The sequence below is a fragment of the Manis pentadactyla genome, chromosome 2, assembly GCF_030020395.1.
Source record: "Manis pentadactyla isolate mManPen7 chromosome 2, mManPen7.hap1, whole genome shotgun sequence".
In the NCBI taxonomy this organism is placed as follows: Eukaryota; Metazoa; Chordata; class Mammalia; order Pholidota; family Manidae; genus Manis; species Manis pentadactyla.
Genome location: NC_080020.1, coordinates 60,394,617 through 60,416,935, shown reverse-complemented (window position 1 = coordinate 60,416,935; position 22,319 = coordinate 60,394,617). Strand labels below are relative to the sequence as shown.

Below are 22,319 nucleotides of genomic sequence, written 5' to 3'. Positions count from 1 at the left end.
AAAGTGAAGGAATGGAAAAAGATATTTCATGCAACTAATAGGGAGAAAAAAGGAGGGGTTGCAGTACTTGTTTCAAACAAAATAGACTTCAAAACAAAGAAAGTCACAAGAGACAAAGAAGGACATTACATAATGATAAAGGGGTCAATCCAACAAGAAGATATAACCATTAAAAATATCTATGCACCCAACACAGTAGCACCTACATATGTGAAACAAATACTAACAGAATTAAAAGGAGAAATAGAATGCAATGTATTCATCCTAGGAGAATTCAACACTCCACTCACTCTGAAGGACAGATCAACCAGACAGAAAATAAGTAAGGACACAGAGGCACTGAACAACACATTAGAATAGATGGACCTAACAGACATCTACAGAACTCTACACCCAAAAGCAGCAGAATACACATTCTTCTCAAATGCACATAGACCATTTTCAAGAATAGATCATATACTAGGACACAAAAAGACCCTCAGTAAATTCAAAAAGATTCCAATTGTACCAACCAGTTTCTCAGACCACAAAGGTAGGAAACTAGAAATAAATTATGCAAGGAAAATGAAAATCCCCACAAACACATGGAGGCTTCACAACATGCTCCTAAATAACCAATAGATCAATGACAAGATAAAAACAGAGATCAAGCAATATATGGAGACAAATGACAACAATAATTCAATACCTCAAAATCTGTGGGATGCAGTGAAAGCCTTGCTAAGAGGGAAGTATATTACAATACATACCTACCTCAGGAAAGAAGAACAATCCCATATGAGGAATCTAAACTCACAATTAATGAAACTAGAAAAAGAAGAACAACTGAGGCCCAAAGGCAGTAGAAGGAGGGACATAATAAAGATTAGAGTAGAAATAAATAAAATCGAGAAGAATATAACAATAGAAAGAATCAATGAAAGCAGGAGTTGGTTCTTCTAGAAAATAAACAAAATAGATAAACCCCTAGCCAGACTTATCAAGAAAAAAAGAGAGTCTACTCAAATAAGCAGAATCAGAAATGAGAAAGGAAAAATCATGATGGACACCACAGAAATACAAAGAATTATTAGAGAATACTATGAAAAATTATATGATAACAGGCTGGAAAACCTAGAAAAAATGGACAACTTTCTAGAAAAATACAACCTTCCAAGGCTGACCCAGAAAGAAACAGAAAATCTGAGCAGACTAATTACCAGCAATGAAATTGAACTGGTAATCAAAAACCTACATCAGAACAAAACCACTGGACCAGATGGCTTCACCACTGAATTTTATCAAACATTTAGTGAAGACCTAATACCCATACTCCTTAAAGTTTTCCAAAGAGTAGAAGAAGAGGGAATACTTCCAAACACATTCTATAAGGCCAGCATCACTCTAATACCAAAACCAGGCAAAGTCACCACAAAAAAACAAAATTACAGACCAATATTCCTAATGAACATAGATGCAAAAATACTGAAGAAAATATTTGCAAACTGAGTTCCAACATACTTCAAAAAGATCACCCATCATGATCAAGTAGGATTTATTCCAGGGATATAAGGATGGTGCAATATTCGAAAAATTATCAACATCATCCACCACATCAACAAAAAGAAGGACAAAAACCACATGATCATCTCCATAGATCCTGAAAAAACATTTGACAAAATTCAACATCCATTCATTATAAAATCTCTCAACAAAATGGGTACAGAGGGCAAATACCTCAACATAATAAAGGCCATATATGATAAACCCACAGCCAACATTATACTTAAGAGTGAGAAGCTGAAAGCTCTTCCTTTAAGATCAGGAAAAAGACAAGGATGCCCACTCTCCCCACTTCTATTCAACGTAGTACTAGAGGTCCTAGCCACAGCAATCATACAACACAAAGAAATAAAGGTATCCAGATTGGCAAGGAAGAAGTTAAACTGTTCCTGTTTGCAGATGACATGATATTGTAATATTGTACATAAAAAACCCTAAAGAATGCACTACAAAACTACTAGATCTAATATCTGAATTCAGCAAAGTTGCAGGGCACAAAGTTAATACGCAGAAATCCATGGCATTCCTATACACTAATGATGAACTAGCAGAAAGAGAAATCAGGAAAACAATTCCATTCACAGTTGCATCAAAAATGAATAAAATACCTAGGAATAAACCTAACCAAGGAAGTGAAAGACCTAGAAGAAACCAGTAAATGGAAACACATCCCGTGCTCATGGATAGGAAGAATTAATATTGTCAAAATGGCCATCCTGCCTAAAGCAATCTACAGATTTAATACAATCCCTATCAAAATACCAATAGCATTCTTCAATGAACTAGAGAAAATAATTCTAAAATTCATATGGAACCACAAAAGACCCCGAATAGCCAAAGCAATCCTGAGAAGGAAATATAAAGCTGGGGGGATTACACTCCCTGACTTCAAGCTCTACTGCAAAGCCACAGTAATCCAGATAACTTGGTACTGGCACAAGAACAGACCTATAGACCAATGGAACAGACTAGAGAACCCAGATATATACCCAAGTATATATGGTCAATTAATATATGATAAAGGAGCCATGAACATACAATAGGAAAATGACAGCCTCTTCAATAACTGGTGTTGGCAAAACTGGAAAGCTACACGTAAGAGAAATAAACTGGATTATTGTCTATCCCCATATACAAAAGTAAACTTGAAATGGATCAAAGACCTGAATGTAAGTCATGAAACCATAAAACTGTTAGAAGATAACATAGGCAAAATCTCCTGAATATAAGCATGAGCAACTTCTTCCTGAACACATCTCCTCAAGTGATGCCAGGGAAACAAAGGCAAAAATAAACCCATGAGACTATATCAATCTAAACAAAGTTTCTGTATGGCAAAGGACACCATCAACAGAACAAAAAGGCATCCTACAGTATGGGAGGATATATTTGTAAATAACATATCCGACAAGGGGTTAACATCCAAAATATATAAAGAACTCACAGGCCTCAACACCCAAAAAGCAAATAACCCGATTAATAAATGGGCAGAGTATATGAAGAGACAGTTCTCCAAAGAAGAAATTCAGATGGCCAACAGACACATGAAAAGATGCTCTACATCACTAATCATAAGGGAAATGCTAATGAAAACCACAATGAGATACCACCTCACAGCAGTAAGGATGGCCAGCATCGAAAAGATTAAGAACAACAAATGCTGGCAAGGTTGCAGACAAAGGGGAACCCTCCTACACTTCTGGTGGGAATGTAAGCTAGTTCAATCATTGTGGAAAGCAAAATGGAGGTTCTTCAAAAAACTAAAAATAGAAATACTATTTGACCTGGGAATCCCACTCCTTGGAATTTACCCAAAGAATACAACTTCTCAGATTCGAAAAGACATATGCACCCCTATATTTATTGCAGCACTATTTACAATAGCCACGATATGGAAGCAACCTAAGTGTCCATCAGTAGATGAATGGATAAAGAAGATGTGGTAAATATACACAATGGAATACTATTCAGCCATAAGAAAGAAACAAATCCTACCATTTGCAACAACATGAATGGAGCTGGAGGATCTTATGCTCAGTGAAATAAGGCAGGCAGAGAAAGACAAGTACCAAATGATTTCCCTAATTTGTAGAGTATAACAATGAAGCAAAACTGAAGGAACAAAATAGCAGCAGACTCACAGACTCCAAGAAGGGACTAGTGGTTACCAAAGGGGAGGGATGTGGGAGGTTGGATGGGGAGAGAGGGAGGAGGGGATTGAGGGGTATTATGTTTAGTACACATGGTGTGGAGGATCACAGGGAAAACAGTGTAGCACAGAGAAGGCATATAGTGGATCTGTGGCGTCTTACTACACTGATGGACAGTGACTGCATTGGGGTATGGGTGGGGACTTGATAATGTGGGTAAATGTAGTAACCTCATTGTTTTTTCATGGGAAAACTTCATAAGAGTGTATATCAATAATACCTTAATAAAAAATTTTTTTAAAAATGGAGAGAAAATAGCCCTGGCTCCCTAAAGTTACAGGTACCTTGTAGCATATTAAAGAATAGGGCCTAATATGCAAAACAAAGGGTGAATACCACATCATTACAGTACTTATTATTACAAAAAATTAATACCATGTGATTATCATAATAATACCAATCTAATCACATAAATCCACATTTTTAATCATGATTTCACTCTAATTGAAGAACAGGTGAGTGGTACGCAAGCATCCAGATTCTGATCAATGGCTATACTACATAAATCCTATAAATCTCACCATAAGTAAAGAATAATGGCTGCATTTAAGGACTCCTTTTATTTAAGGACATAGCCAATTAAAAATAAAAGAGTACCCTTAATTGAGATCTCCATTTCTTAATAGGTGTTCCTTTGAACTACAAATTCCACAGAATATAATGTGTCTAATTATGAGAAAAGTAAGACAAATCATCAGACCTTTCCTTTTAAGTTTTGAATTTGGAATTTTCAAGCAACTTTGTCCTCAGGGATAAGGAAAAACAGTTCAGCATCCTTTTAAAGTTACCCCTTTCCAATTTCAAGGCTTTAACCAGATCTTTAGCATTTCCTTGCTAAGGAAGTTTTGCAGGGCAGAAAAACAAAATCTAGAAGCCCAGTCTTTCCTCTGTCCTTTGAAAAACGTTAATCTAATGAAGATATTATCTTAAGTGTGCTGGGAAAGGGGGAAAGAACCAAATCCTCCAGAGGGTTTTGATCTCAATATTAGGAAATAAGATATTAACAAGTAAACTAATGGTAAAAGGAGTCGAAATAATGCAATTTTCATTTAAGAGGAAAACAATCCTGCAGAGTACCTCCAAGCATTTTTCAACATTCCCAAACTCTTTCTATTTGCCAGCAGTGATAAAAGCCAAGAGAATGAATTGAGAGGGTGGGAAAAAGGTCAATTGGAGATTAGAGGAAAATAAAGAGCCATCTAGTGTGGAAAGTAGCACATCTATTTCCATTTTAAATAAATTCCCTGGCAGTGGCAATGCTGGGCCAGTTATCTTTGATGCAATATAACTTCATTTTTTATTTATTTTGTTAAGAGAAAAGGAAGTTATAAAAGGTAAACAGTGATTACAATACATGTATTTCATATTGCTGTTTCTTTCAGTTTGTCAGGGAAAATGCCAAATAATTTAGATGATTTCCTATGGTCTTCTACTTACCCAGGGTTTCTGTTAGTATACAGTAAATTTTATGATGCGTGCTCTTATTTCCAAGTATTGAAACTCATTTTCTGGAGTATGCTTAATTGTACAGCTATTCAAAACAGTTATTTACTGGACTTACTAAAAAAAAAAGACACCTTTTGTGGGTGTTCTATCCAGAGAAACGAGAGCACAGTCTTCCAGTTACTATGTCTACACAGCTCTAAACTCTTTCACTCACAACCTTTTCAAGTATTAGCATTCCGCCCCTGACAATGACTTTTCAGACGTCCCTTACCTTACATACTGCCTGCGTGGGCCACGGGGAGCTTTTCTGCCAGGAGCCCAGAACTCTTGCAGAACAGTCTGCTCAGCAACACGGGCACCGTCTGCAGTTTAGGCAAACTTGAAGTCACCTGGGCCAGAGTCTGTGTAAGGCACCCTGGATCAAGTTCCCCATGTTTTTCTTCTCCCCACTCAACGCACTCCAACGTCATTGTAGTCATCACCTTGCTTTATTGCTGAGGGAAAAATTACTTACAGGTCATAGATAAGCCACAGAGAAAGCAGCAAGTCATAATAAATATGCCATGGAACAAAATGACTGGCAGATAATGCCTTGATATGTGAACTAGGTGGATAAGGGACCCATTCACTAGATTTGTGTGACAAGAAATGTAATTTTTATGATTTACAGCAGAGATTTCCACTCCTTCCCTAAAAGAATGGGCATTGTGATAAGAGAACTGTATGTTTATGCCAGTGCTAAAAGGACACTTTGACATTTCTTTGCATTTTCTGACAGTTTTTTTTCAAGTTTTTCTCTAATATTTCCATAAATCAGTAGCTGAGTATATAAAATTGTGATTATGCAATGACTGCAAAGTCATAGAAAACCTTCTTTAGGTGAGTAATTTTAATATTTTCAAAGTCTGTGTATTTTCATGTATTTTAAATGTTAAAGTATAAGCAGTCAACTTTCTGCCACTTCCAGCCTGCTACCTATATGGATAAAATATGCTCCACAACCAGAGAATTCCCTCAGGATGCCAGCAAATACGGCAACTGTCTGTGCCAAGCTCCCTGGGACAGGCTGAGGGGATGTAGTTGGGCTTGACAGCACTTTAGACTCCAAGGAGTGCTAAGGCTCCAAAAGATTGAAAATGATTTGAATCTGAGGCAAGTAATAGATTAAGTACAGTCAAAAAGAAGAGCAATGTGTAGACTCTAAATCCACTTTCAGTAATACTGGATATGTGGATTCTAATAAGACAGTAAAAAATGTGTGTCTGAGACTTGAAAACTGATTGGGGCAATTCTTACACAGCATAAACTCATATACAGGCTGGAAACAAGGAAAAAATTGACATCTTTTTTGTCAAAAGGAGACAAGAAGAAAAGCCCCAAAAGGAATAAGCTTAAAGGTTAAAGAAGAACCAGATATTAATGAATTGTTATTTTTCTTGGCATTAAACTAGCAGAATTATGCTAGTTTTGCAATATAGAATTTTCTTTATCCAAGATAATTTGCTTCTAACATTAATTTGTAGATGTGCCAGAAATTCATGGAATATTTTATTTTGAGATATTTTCACCCATCACTGATTTAGGAGAACCTATAAGAGGAAATGCACAGACTAATATTTACAAAAGTAGACAATGTTTCCCGAAACCTTAATTTTCAAATATTGCTGAATAAATTCTTCAACTTTCAGAAATAATGCCATCAGCAAAGCCTGAAAACAAACGTTAAAACATGGAAGTCAAAACTAGATTTTATTTTAGTTAATTTCAAGTAATTGAAAACCAGGTATTTTGTTGAAAGCTAGTTTGTAACCTTAGGTATTGTCATTATCACGTACCCTGCAATAATATAGTCATTTGGTCCAAATGACTTTCCTTCACCTTTGTTTAATATAAATGCTGTTTCAATATTCACTAATTCAGAAATAACACTGCCATGCAAAGTTAGCCACTTTTGGGATTGCAAGTGTTGCTCTTCTTACCAGTGTCATACTTCAGATCTGAGAGTCTAGCACCTTTGTGACTAGAGAAAATATGGTGCAATAAAAACATGTCAGAAATGTACTAGCAGGAAAAAAGAGAAAAAAAGATCCTAAGTCTTTTTGGGAGATTCTGCAGGCTTAGAATCTCTCATGGTAGTGTCTTAGTAGCATAATGAACTGTTTCCTTTTATTACTTTAATGTTAAAACTTCTGATATCTACATATTAAATGAACTCAGTGATGATTTTAGTAGATGATGTCTCATTTTCTCAGCTCTGTAGCTTACGGCTGCTTATCAGTAATGGAAAAAGAACGATTACTTTGATTTTCAGAGTGCTTCACTGTTACTTACACATGTATTTTTGATTAATGAAGCTGTGTGGAACACATAACTCTCAAGGCACACATTAAGCTAACATTTATCCCATGTGAATGCACCTCAGGGCTTGCCTTTCTGACCAGCTCCTGATGGTTTTCATGCCATAAGATGCCAGCAGCTAGTTTTCAATCAAACAAATTTAAGGTTGTGTTTCTCAGCATAAAAATAAAGTATTCTGTTCCCATGTATTTCTACTACGGTGGTCAAGAAACTTTTTTAAAACTCAAGATTTGACTCCTTTGAGAAAAAAAAAGAATATAATATCCATGTGTGTGTCTGCAAAAGTTTGAAATTATATTTAACCCTTCCATAGCAAATATTCTTAAAACACTGTTGTATAGATGCTACAAAGCAGAGTTTGTATCCACACAAGATGGAAAAAAATTGGCAATGCATCGACACTTTTTTCATTCCCTTGGCTGACAAAATTCTTCCCTTTCTAGCCAATTATTTCAGCATAATGTGCAGACACAGTTGAGAAGAAAGACACCTGAGATAAACAAACTACTTTTGAGCAGCCTAATTAAGAGAAATTCAATATTACAAAACCTACTTTTGTGTTCTTCTGTATTCTATGTCACATCTGTTCATAACTGAAGTTTCATATTATATTTCAATAAAAAAATTTAGAAGGGAATTGGTTATTCTTCCTGATATAAGGATCTGTTACAATATTTATTTAATAAAGAAAATTTAATAAAATAGTATTGCTGGTTTCCAGAACCTAACTTGCAAATTAATTTCTGTATATTACAAACTTTAAACACCCAGACATATTTCTCATATAACTAAAAAGACATGAGAATGATGAGGACTGGTTTAAGATATTAGAATTTTGCTATGTCATGTTTTGATATAATTTAATATTTTACACTATTTTAATCCAATTTTATAAAAACACATGATTTCAAGTTGTATAATTTCTTCCAAAATTTCATTTGCCTAAGAGATTTTTTTTTCTTTTTACTGATTACCTTAATCGCATGTGTCTTTATTGGTCTTCCACCTGTTGTGTTTTGTAAAATGTTTCATTATCAATATTTGGCAAACACAGTCCTGCAAGAGAGTATCTTTCATGTTTTTTTAAATTATTATTTCCCTCCATAATTATTACTGGATAATTTTTTAAAGCCATACTTTAGACTTTATACCTGTATCATCTTGTTCCCTAATGTTCTGCTAAAAATTTGTTACTCCTCTGGAATTTTTCTAAGATATCAATCTTAGATCTGTGAATTTGAATGGTGTGGTTTCAGAAATATTGACAAAGAAAACTGTTTATCTTCTTTTAATTTTTTAATTTTTATGTTCTAAAATCACTTTATGTCCAAAAAGAATCAAATCTACCAAAAAAATCCATTTCATATATACTACTATATTAAGATTGTTTAGTCTCTTGGTAACTGATAAACTCATCAAATTCATCCACTGTGTCTGACCAGAATTGCATTCAAACCTATCTAAAGATATTGACCAGCTATGCTATTTTTTAAACTATAGAAAGGAATAGTAAATTAATTATAATATTCATACAGTGGAAATCTATGAAGTTGTTTAAAATCTGGGTTAGATCTTTCTAGAGAGACATTGACTATGCCTACAGTACCCTAAATAAAAGGGAAAAAAAGTAACCAAATTCTGTGTAACACAATTAAATTTTTAAGTTTTGCAAATTAAGTAAACAGAATAAATAAGAAAGCTGAATGAATGTGTGTATGTGTGTGTGTGCACGTGCATGCAGGAAAAAATAATTCTATGCAGTGTTACGCTATTTAAGTAGGAGTGAGATTGGGAGGGTCTGGAAAGTTTGGAGGAAAGGGAAGATTATTTGATCTGTTTCAAACAGTCATATAATAATGTTATAACTTTAACTAATATGGAAAAACATCAATAAAATATAATCTCTTGAAAGTTTCAGAAACTTACTTGAACATGGTTCCTATATCTTACAAATTTTAACACTTACATAAAAACTTCTCATAATTTAACCCTATTTCTTCTTTGTCAGTCTTTTAAAAAAAAAAAACCTTCTTTTATGAGGCTATGGACAGTAGGATGAAATACTTAAATTTAAGTGTTGAATTTGACTCTTTGTCAAACCACACACTCCAAGCTTGTTAAAATAATGTAAAATATAGTTATCATTCTCACCCTAGATACTAACTCTGTTATTTTTCTGGCATCCCACATAATGCGTGTTAGACTGCTCTTCATCTCTAAAACCAATTTTTAAAAAGGAGTGTGATACCTGCCTCCTAACTTTTAGAAGGTAGTGGCAAGATTATAGGGTATGAACCATTATTCATTACTTCAACATATTAAAAAATGAAAATACCTGTAAGTATAAGTTTATAATAATCATAATTGGTGATGTTTTAATCATGTCAAAACATGTAAGATTACAAACTTTGTGTCTAGGATCATATTCTAAAACTAAGCCCAAAAGTTTGGAGAAATATAATTAGAATCTTCTCCCAATAGGAGACAGAAAGAAGCTATAATTACAAATTTTCTAAAGTAGGTGCTTTAAGAAAAGGGAGGAAGAAATCTTTTCCTTTATTTTCCACAGGGAGAATTAAGACTCTTATTTTTAATTTGTACTTGCCCTTATACATGCCAGTATGCCATAACAAATTCACAGAGGCCCTGTGGGATATTAAACAATTTTAAGAAAATACAGCAATGCTCGGTATCTGTTGTGCCCTGTGAAAACAGCTAGCTTGAAGAATTCAAAGTCTTAATATTTGCATTATATTCCTTTAGATGATGTCATATATTTGCAAAGCTGGATTTTCAGCAATCACTAAGATAAAAAGCAAATACGTGTGAAAATCAATGTGGGGTAGAAAACAAGGATGACAGTGTCTAATCCAATTCCAAGATTAGAGAAATTATGCAGTGTCCAACAAGTGAACCCATTAGTAATTATTTAAGAAAGAAATTAAAATACAATTTTTTCTCTCAATTTATGTTTTTTTCATATAACTATTAAACTCATAGAACAATATTTATTCAATTTTTGGACCTTTATAGTAAATAAACACAATTATTAGCCATGTCCTTGGGTCTTGATATGCTGTGAAAAAATTACTAAGACACTAAATTTGTTGTAACCTAAGAAAGTTTAGGCACCCCAGGACCAGTACCTAATCTCTGTGAACTACTGTGCAATACAGGAGTTAAGTGCATATTCATTAGAATGCCAATGATTCTAAGCTTTTTATCTAGGATGGAGTACGGCACCAAATTTAGATTTTGTGTTCCTTCTCTATCCTCAGGGTCCACTGATGTCTTGTCATAGGAATAATAAAGCATGCTATTCACATATATATGACATGCAAATAAATTAATGAAAAAATTACTTTCTGCCAAAATGTAGGGGCCAGACATGCTGGGCCTAACAATTCACTAAAAACTGGGAAACTGCTCTGACAACATATCCCTTCATCAATTAAATGATTATTAATGCATAAATCCACCAATTTTGTGACTGGGGTAGAGGATGTAACATTGGAATAGTTCTGTCTTCAGCTAAACATAACCTATTGTATCACCACTCTTTAAGGTTCCATGTGTATAGATTGTGTATCTACAATGTAGCTAATTATCTAAGCATTAAATTTAAAAGGATAAGAAACAGAGAAAGGCAAAAGGGAGTTAACCTGTATGCCATTGTCTGTGTTCCTTTATAAGTACTGGATTCATGAACCTTTGCCAATGAAGGTCATTCACTTTAACTAGAATGAAACACAATAGCAATGTAATTTCCTTAATCTCCTGTATGACTTTCTTCCATGCATTACATTTCCATCCCTCATTTCTTTTATCTCATTTCATGTCATCTGTTATAGTGGCATTAATATGCTTACTTCCCAATCTCTTATTGGCCCACATTCAAACCATTTACTGTAGGTAATTAGCTTTAGTGTTTCTGAGCCTGTGTTATCTCAGCCTGTTCTGTTCACAGCAGCCTTTTATGAGTATTCTTCTCATATTAGAATTTAGAATAGTCAAAATTAGATCAATGTCTGTTCAGGACAGTAAGATGTAGTTTTGCAAAGTTTCTAGCAACTAATTGCTCTGTTACCCTCTTTGGAGTAAATACACAAATCTGTTGACAGATACACTGCTTAATTAAAAAATAATAGGTTAAGTCACATCCAAATTTAAGAAGGGCTGCTATATTACAGAGCCCCTAAATCCAAAATCAAATACCAAACAACCAAAAGGAAATGCTATACAAAATGTGCTTAGAGAGACTTCAGAACAAATTGAAATAAAATCAAAGAATTTGCATCCTCTTGACCAAGAGAGCCTTAACATTTCCCTCAGCTTGACTAAATATTAGAAAAACTTCTTCCTAACTCTAGGCTCCTGATCTCCCTTTTCTTAGAACATTTACTTTAGAAAATTGGTTATTGTACACTGCAAAGTTTCTAGCAACTAATTGCTCTTTTACCCTCTTTTGAGTAAATACACAAATCTTCTGACAGATACACTGGTCACCATAGGGAAGGGATTATGGTAGGTGGGTGAGGGGGGTAAAGGGGCACAAAAATGCCCAATCATAATATAAGTTGGTCATGTGGATGGTGATACCACACAGAGAATATAGTCAATGATTCTGTAAAATCTTTCTATGTTGACAGTAACTGTATTAGTGGGGGTGACAATTTAATAAGATGGGTAACTGTTGAACCACTGAGTTGTATATTTGAAACCAATGTAAGACTGTGTATCAATGATACTTCAAAAAAATAAAAAGAAAATTGGTCATTGTAAATTCTTTCTCTCTCCCTTTGAGATGTAAATATTTGTTATGGTTTGCCTAGGAATGCCTTTCTCAAGGACTGGGGAGCCATCCCTTTGAAGCAGTCCTCACAGAAGATGGCAGCCTTATTCCCATCTCCCCATCCTCACCCATTTCTGTGGAAAGCTAGGAGCCTGACTTCAGTGTACAACTTCCCTGAGTTATAAAACCACCTCCTGTCATGAAAAAAAGAGGAAGTTTATTCAATAGGTGAATGAATAAACATGTGGTACATATACACAAAGGAATATTACTCAGCTGTATGAAAAAATAAGGAAATCTTGCCATTTGCCACAACATGGATGGACCTAGAGTGTATCATGCTAAATGAAGTAAATCAGACAAAGACAAATATCATGATTTCACTTACATATAGAATCTAAAAAACAAAATAAACAAATAAGCAAGAAATAGACTCACAAATACTGTTGGCTACCATAAGGAAAGGGGTGGGGGGGATGGGTAAAATAGGTGAAGAGGATAAAGGGGTAAAAACTTTAAATTATAAAGTAACTTAGTCACAGGAATGAAAGTATAGCATAGAGAATATAATTAATAATAGTCTTATATCTTGATAAGCAATGAAGCAACTACACTTGCTGTGGTAATCACTAGTAATGTATATAATTACCAAATCACTATAACATACATCTGAAACCAAGACAAATCAATTTTTGCTTTGATACCCTCATTAAATAAAATTATAAATTATTCATAACCATCAATTTTATTTCATAGCTATTTCCCAGGACTGGCTCTGGCCAATCAGCAGGGTGTTATGAAGCTGGAAAATAAGAATTCAAGACAAAAAGCATTTCCGTTTCCAGTTTATATTAGCAAGTGATACATATTTCAGATTATTAAATTATCATACTTAAGCCAAGAAATTCAATTTAGTATTTTATCACTCTTGATTTTTCCTTAATTCAATTGTTTCTTGACAATACATGTAGGTAATAGAGAAATATAGATTTAGTCTAGATCTAGACATGTCATCCTGTTACTCGGCTTCACATGGTGCAACCCAATACATTTATTGAATACTTCTTTATTGAAAAAAATTTTAAACTATGTTTGTTATCCTTTCCTTAAAATTATAGCCATTATATGCAATATCTGTTCCAGGTTTATAGTCAATTGTCAAGACAGGGATTGTTTATGGGTTTAGAATGAAAAGGCCGAGGGAGTCTGGGAGTCAGCTGGGTACAGCCATTAGAGTGGAAAACAAGTGAGGCAAGAAAGGAAGCAGAGTGGGTGAGAGGAGGCAGGGTGTATGGTGAGTTCAGTTGCTGACAAATTGAGTTTATGATATCTGTGATTTAGCCCAAGGGAGAAGTCACTATACGCCTGAATACAAAGAGGCAGGCTGGGCATTTGGAAGGCATGAAGGAAGAGAGAGAATTTTCTACAGAAGAGAAAACCTTGACCTCCTTAGATGTGAAAGAGACAGAAGAGAGAAGGGATTGATATATTCCACAGACCAGAGGGAAATTGATTAAGATCCTGAGAAAGAAGAGGGGGATGCAGTACGGAATGAAGGCACTAGATTAATTTTAAAAAGGAAAGACCTCTTTGCCACTGAAATGGGTTGAAGGACTGATAAATGTGAATTTGTCAACAGGGCATAAAGAGATGTAAACAGGAAATGATAATAGTCCTATTTAATAGTCTCTGGCCTCTGTAAAGTAAAAAGCAGTGCACCTGTGGAAAATGAGGTTAGGATGGATAATCAGGGCTTCAAACTGCTTACTCCATTACAGAGATGACTCTAACTAACCAGTCTGGACATAGAGCTGTGTGAGTCATCTGTGATCAGGCATGCTTTGTTAACACCATTTTTCAAATAACTAACACAGTTGTTACTCTGCTGAATAAAATCCCAGATAGAGTTGTTGTGTCAGTCCCATTGTGTGTTTCAGTAACAATCTGAACACTCCATATGATATTTCTGTATAGATTTATTGATAGTGACCACAGTCTTGAGGAGAGGTGAGAAGGGAGGAGCTGTATATTTCTCTATCATCAATTCTATAGTTAACACCAAACTCCATTACAAAAATGCCTGGTGGTAAAATTGAACTGTATTTTAATGTAATTGATTAAATACAGTTCTATTTGCAAAAGTTCATGAGCCCCTGAAGAATAAATATAGACAGAGCACTCCCCACCACCTCCACAACCCCAATTTTTGGAGCACAGAACAGTTTCTGGCATTAAGCAAAATGTTTCCGGAAGCTTAATTTTCGACTTATTGTTTAAAATTTGAATTGTTTTATATGTTAACATTCACATACTTAAGCTTTATTTTACCAGTTAGACTCTAAGTTTTTGAAGAGAGTAACTCTGATTATAACACTGCACATTAAAGCCCAAACTGGCTTAAAAGAAAACTTTGAGAAGCAGTTTTCTAAGAAAGGTGCATAACATAATGCATTTCTTGGCTAGCCAAAAAGAGTTTGAGGATTATAAACACAAGTGAAATCTCTTTGGAATAGCAAGAATATAATAAGCATGAGAATGTATTATCTATATTCTCAGATTCATTTTTTTTTTAATTCTGTTTTGAGGCGGTCTTATAGATAGATACTGATGGGAAGAAATCCCAGCATAAGAGTGAAAAATGTTAATGACTTTACTATGTACCAAATTCATGCATACCAATGGTAAGACAACCTGGCCAAAATTTTGAAATGTTTTGTTTTTTGGTATTTGTTTTCTATGCTTTTTAAGGATCAAATTCTTTTTGTGGGAGATAATTTCAATAGCTATTTGGAATTTTTAAATAAAATACAAAATAAAAAATTCATTCTTAGCCAGTATCTAGAGAGAAAACCCATGAAATCAGAAATATGCACCATTCTATTTCTAAACAGAAAAGAAGTCAAAAATAGTGAAAGCTGTGTCCACCAAATAATTTTTGTTAGTGATTATATAGTTTCTGATCTAACTGGAAAACTTTCTCCAATGATATGCAATGAGAAAAGAATTCTGGAAAAATTACTAGAAGGACAAAAGCAATGACAGTAAAAGAAATGCAAATGAAATTTTCATCAAAAAGACAGAAATAATTCCATGAAGAAAAGGGAAATTTAAAGGAGCAAAGCACCTTTACTGTGGTAGTGAACACAACACCGCCATCTTCTGGTAAAAACATAAGCTGCAAACCTGGAAAGAAGAATGGATTTAAATTCGACACTGGTTTGAGACCAGCACAATTTTATGACTAGTGCCTCAAAGTTGCTTTTTAACTATAACTTCACAAAATATAATTTTAAGTATTAAAAGAGATTTTGGATAATCCCTATAACTAAAAGTTGTGTTTCAGGTTTTTAAAAAAAAATTCTGTGTAGTTAACCTCAGCATATTCCAGTGAAAAATGAAAAAAGCCCATGCTTTGGAGCCACACATACCTGGATTCAAGTTCTAGCTCTGACAATTACTAGCTTTCTGGCCTTAAAATCTTAATTCCCTGGGCCTTAGTTGTTTCACATGTGAAACAATTGGTAGGATTTAAAATGTGTAATACACCTAGCACATTTCTTCATACATGAGAAGCAATAACTGATATTTAAAAAGCAGTAACAGCCTCATTTTCCCCTACATCACTTGAAATTTCCCTAAATTAACCTAAATTTGATATTTTTAAAGTGTTTCGTGAACAGTGTTACCCAACATGTTTTTCTACTTATAATTGTCAAAACCTCAAATTGCCTGTCAAAAGATATGGTAATTATCTTTACAGCATTTACTTATGTGATGGGAAGCCAATAATGGAATGATTTAAACTAACTAATGCAAAAGCAGGCTGTATATAAGACAAGGAAATGAGAAGGAGAAGGAAAAAAAAGTTCAGACACATTTCATAGTGACTTACTTTTTCTTTTCCTTGGAAGCTTCTGCTTTGACAACTAGCAAGAACCAGTCAGAGCATTCTGTCATTGGGAAGCTAGATGAATAAGTTGTTTCCATAGTCTTTGAAAGATCTCAAGAGTATAGCCGAGGAGAATGTGCCAGGAAGTCTTTGTGTTGTGTCTGTCAGTGTCTTTAGCATCTCCACTTAATTATGTCAAATATGCACCATTTTCCTTATCAGAATTTCTCACATCACCGTACATGATGTCATGCAGGCAACCCAACAACTCTTGGATCTCTTCATGAAACATCCTGTTACGTCTACTATCAGGGAGGTAGCTCACTGATGCAGGAAAAGAAGGAATGCATTAAGTGGTGTTCTCTGTTTTGTTTTTTGGTTTTTTTTTTTTCTGAAAGGAAGAGCCTTGGGGGAAAATTTAGAACAGGTAAATTTCTCTCCATTGCTTTCCAGTTTCCTCAACTCACCTTACCCTACTCCAGACAGAAAGTGCTTCCATATTTTTAGAAACCCTATCAGTATCTTAACTCTCAAAATTACTCCCATTATTCTCTCTTCTTTGCTTCAAACAAACTTTCTCTTGGAGATAAAAAGGAGAACAAAATGTAATTGAATCGCTAACAAAATATGATTCATGCCCTTCCCCCCATCTTCTTCAATGTGCTGATTCATATTCAGCAGTTTCCAACCTTGGCTTCACTTTAGAATAACCTAGGGAATTTTTAACAAACAAAATTAATCATGCTTGGATAGGGCTTGGACAGTGCTAATTGTTAAAACTTCCCAGGGACTTCAGTTTTACTCATTGTTGCCGACCACTCAACCCAAACCTGTTAATGAATTTCAAAAGCTAAGGAATAGATCTTTCACCAGTAGAGAGTTAGAAATATTCTAAAATCATTATTTCCTCTGAGTTTTCTCTGAATAAGTAAAAGGTACAAAGATAGAAAAGTAACTCAAAAATGTGGAATCATGAAAAACAACCTGTAAAGGGCCTATTCTCATTCAACTCTACCTTTCTACAATCTGAAATTGTTCCAAAATAAAGTTTAAAAAATAACGTCGTTGATTGTTTATAGTTCATGATGCGTGATCAAAACCGAAAGTTTCTGTGATATGACTGCCCTTGCACTGTTCACCATGTAAGAACTTAGTCACTAAGTAAGAACTTGTTCACCATGTAAGAACTTGTTCGTCGGGTATGTGGGGGGGACTTGGTGAAGGGGGGAACATAGTAAACATAATGTCCTTCATGTAATTGTAGATTAATGATACCACAATAAAATTAATTTAAAAAAAAAAAGAACTTGTTCGTTATGCTTCAGAAGATTGGAGACTGTTGAGAATTAGGCTTGGGGTTGATTAATGATTGTGCATTGAGTCCTCTATACAGAATTTTATTGTTGTTATCATTTGATCAATAAATATGAGAGATGCCCTCTCAAAAAAAACAAAAAATAACGTCGAACAAGCTAAATCTAAAAAGAAAATATTGAGATGGCAATTCTTGATAATTTTTATAAGCTAAATTAATTTTTGCAAAAACAAACGTTTTTATCTGATTTACTGACTGATCTTTTAAAAAGAGATTATGTTTTGTATTTACTTCTGATCACTCACATATAATGTCTAAGGTAATGTTTATAGTTTGGTGTACAAAAAAAGGTTGAAGGAGCCTTAATGCGTTACACTAAAGGGAAAAGGACATTGCATCTCAAAATAATGTCTGTTCTGATTTCTTTAAAAACATTGTACTGACTATTTTGATACCCCTAGATAAATTAAGTATAAACTTTCCAAACTACATTGCTTTTGCAGTGTCAAATATTTCACAACCATAGGCAACATGCATTATATTCATATAAATTTTATGTGTCTACTGTCCACACATGGAAACTACTGTGTGAAAGAATTTTAGTACATATTTCAAAACGAATGTGGTTTAGATTAAATACACCTATTGAGAAATCATCAGATTAATTACATTTACCATGTTTCAAAGGTACACTGATATTCCCTCTCCCCACCATGAAATGTCTGTGTATTCATAAATAGAAGGAAATCGTATTTCAAAATCTGTACCATTTAATGATGAAACACTTAATCTAGTATAAACATTCTGATTTTAAAAAATATATGTATATACATTTTGCATAATTGTTTGAAGCAAAGATAGTCTTGAAAGAAAATAGAGCAAAAGTTTTATATTTTTCTCCAATTTAAATACCTAAGTCAATTTTATACAGATCTTTCCACATAAGAGTTTTACATTTGTGTTTCGTACAACTAAGGAAATCCAAATGTTAAAAATTTTGAGACATATCTCCAATTATGTACAAAATTACCAAAGGTAAACTTAGACTCAGTCTTACTTGAAGTCACATAAATTGTGAAAAATACATACTATGAAAACTTTGTTCTAAAAATAGCATATCAATCCATATAATCTAGGTGATGCAAAAGTATAAACAATATTTATAAATTATAGTAGTGTATATACTGCCCCATCATGAATGGAGGTATTCTTTATAAATATGTATGTTATAAATAAGTCTGACTTCCTTCAAGAGCCAAAATTATTTTCACTTTAACCATTTTCATTAAAAAGTTTGTAAAAAGTATCATTTGATAAATTTGAGTACACTGAATACAATGAAACCCTTGATAACTAAAAATCATTATGAATTGTAATTATTTAGCAACTTGCTCATCAAACTAATTATATGTTTGGGGTGGTTTTCTCTTCTCTCTAAATTAAAGGCCTTAGACTAATACGATTTATACTTATTTTGTTTCCTCTTTTGTTGTTGTTTCACATCTCTGTCAATGAGTTCCTTGGGATTTGCCATTTTTTTAAAGCTAGAAAAATTTTCTATTCAATTCCCTGCTTCCATATACAGGGCACCGAAAGCCTAAACTCCCCTTTTAGCCTTGGCTCCAACAGGAAGCAGCATTTAAGATGTCTCTGACTGGGTGGGAGGGAAATTATTCCTGAACTGAGGTGTCACAGGCTTGAGGTTCCCCTGCCTTTCGTTGCTTCTTTGGTTGCTATAAATTTCCTGCTTCCCAAATGCCTACGTTTTGACTACCCATCTGGCTTCAACCTCTGGTGTTCAAATGTTCCTGGTCGAAGTAGCTCTGTCTCTGATTCCTGACCCACTGCTCTTCTAATTATTTAATATTCAAGTGTGCTTGCTTGCCTAACTCCAATTCACTCCCTGCATTTCAGTTTACAAATACTACTAATTCCTTGAATCATCATTGGCTTACCACCAAACAAACTCTTATGCTCTGTTACATTACTAGTCCATCTAGTCCTGGTTTCATTTCCTCGGTTATTCTGATCACAGTGTAACTAACACAATGCATCCAAAAAGCTAACCTAGGGAAAGCTGATAATGAATCTTATTAAATTAGTAACCTTATTTTTATGAAAACTTCAAATGGGTATGAACTTAAACAGTCTTTTAATCAGTAAAGTTCTTGACCAGGTAAGAATTTATTTTTGCTGATGTTCACTGATCTGTTTCCTCCACATTCTGAGTAAATAAAATTGGCCTATGTCTGACTTACATAAATGGAGTGTTATCAAATATGTGATCAAATGTTATCAAATACATGAAATGCTTTATCTCTCAAATGAATAGATCAGATAAAGAGTTAAGTTTTCTGTTTTAGTCAAACAACAATAATACATGCCTACTATGAGCAAAGCACTGTCTTAGGTGCTATAAGTAAAATACAAGGTGATCAGTTTTTAAATGAGAAAAATCACGGAGTATATAAACATCAATCAATAGGTCATCAGGAAATCTTTTCAAAGAAAACGTATCTATGACACTGAAAAAGAACTTTTCATATCTAACTGGCACTTTTCTTAATGAAGCTGGTTCTTTTCTCCGTAAGACATGTAACTGAATACTAGCACAGAATCATAAAAGGTACTTGTTAAAAATAGGCAATATCAACAAATCACCTCCTAGAATTCTTGAGTTAATGTGAAACTATATAAAATGCTGATATTTCTGTGTTCACTATTTACCGGGACACAAGATAATTATCCTATAGTCTAACAGTTCAGTAACTGATAGAGGACAGACCAGTATATGTAAAACTTAAAATAAATAATATTATTCAGCTGTTTTTGAATTCATGAACTTTCAGTAATAGTTCTTGAAAATAATCACGTTTGATTGGTTGAAAATTTTATACCATATATTTTCTAAATAAGCCCAAACTATTGGTAACAATAATAAAACAAGTCATAAGAGGGACACAATAACATTACTTTGCTTTTAAAATGTAAGCTTTAAATAATCATTGGCCCTTTTTTTTCTAGTATAGTTTATTGGGGTTTTCATACCTAGAAAATGGGAAAATGTGTATATATGAGTGACAGCATGTGTGTATCTGTTAAGGCTTTTGGTGAGCTTTGAAGGCACAGGTCTGTTTTTGACATCAAAAGAAAATAAAACTCCAAACAGAAAACACATTCAATTATAAAATATCGATATTTAAAATATGATAGTCCATACTGGGAGGATAATGCTGCAATGGCAATGTGCACTCTTAGAAATGGAGGCAAATTTTCCAGCTGTAAAAGTCTCTTCTTTTTCTATTTCACCCTTCATTTCCTGCTTGGTTGAGATCATATTCTACTGATACAGTAGTCACAACTGTATTCTGATTTTGAAGTGACACATCCATGCCTAATGGTGGTGGTTTATACAAAAAGACTGCAAGCCCATTGAAGAAAATGGTGATGATTTTACAAATAACACCTAAATATAAAAATAAAAATTAATCACGCATTTGAACCTTTAATTATCACAGAAATTCTCACTGAGGAACTCTTCATAAATAGAAATGCACTACTTTACAGAGAAGTATGTAGGCATTACAGTTATTTTTCAAATTTTTTAAACTTCAGTGAGAAAGGTGATATTCTTCAATGAAACATTTGTATACAATTCAATTAAATATATTTTCTTTCTAAGCAATAAAAAATGTGCAATAATTATTCTATTCTTGTAAAACAAGTGTTATATGCAATTAATAAATCTATGTTCCATTTCTATTAAAAAATATCATATCTATTAAAAATTGCAAGCAACCAAAAGTCAATGACAAGGAAAATAGTTTACAACATCCTTGAACCTGAAAAATTAGTTCAGAAGTTTCATGTCTATGATGGGAAATAATTCTAAAAATGAAAAAGGCTTTGGAGTTTTTAGGAGAAAGCCTTTATGGGAATATACAACATTCTCTACTCCACCAAATTTACTTTTTACAAAGTTGATACTTCTAAGTATCAACTAGAAATATGAAACAAAGATTATCTTCACAAGTTTTTATTATTTTTTCAAAGAACTCTAATTTTGAGCTCAACTGAGTGAAGATAAATTGGTTCTGGCTACAGTAAAAGCATTTAAATACCTGTTGAATAAATTAAGTGATCTTACAATGTAGTTTTGCAGTAGCTAATGCATGTTAATCATTAATATTTTACTCAAAATTTGTACAGTTGATCCTTGAACAGTATGGATTTAAACTGCATGGGTCCACTTATACAGATTTTTTTTTTTCAGTAAATACATTGGAAAACTTCTTGGAGATTTGTGATAATTTTAAAAAACATTTCCTTTTCTCTAGCTTACTTTATTGCAAAAATACAGCATATAATACATATTAACATACAAAATATGTATTAATTGACTGTTTATGTTACTAGTAAGGTTTCCTTCTGGTCAACAGTAGGCTGTTAGTAGTTAAGTTTTGGGCCAAGTCAAAAGTTATATGTAGGTTTTTGACTATGCAAGGTTTAGTACTGCTAACCTCCACATTTTTCAAAGATCAATTGTATTTGAAAAACAGGAATGTTTGTTGAGCTAGGCATTTCTAGATTTATAGGAATATTAGTTATTACATAGGTATTGCTACTACAGTATTTTTGGAAAATTTAAGATATGTATGTTTTGGGGGTAAAATTCTCAAATCATCACCGAGTATAAAAAGGAGCAATTCATTATCTTTACCTTTTGGTCAAAAAGTACAAACATGGCCAATTAAACAAATATTTAAA

General features: G+C 33.6%; 1 protein-coding gene across 1 annotated transcript in view; it reads right to left on the bottom strand.

Moving 5' to 3' along the window:
* Nucleotides 1-17,907: 17,907 nt before the first annotated feature.
* Nucleotides 17,908-22,319, bottom strand: part of SLCO4C1 (solute carrier organic anion transporter family member 4C1) — a 69,149-nt gene continuing 64,737 nt past the window's right edge. Inside the window, exon 13 of the mRNA XM_036925793.2 lies at nt 17,908-21,018. Coding sequence (XP_036781688.2) covers nt 20,858-21,018 — 161 coding nt within the window. The 3' untranslated portion in view covers nt 17,908-20,857. The remainder of the gene's footprint in view (nt 21,019-22,319) is intronic.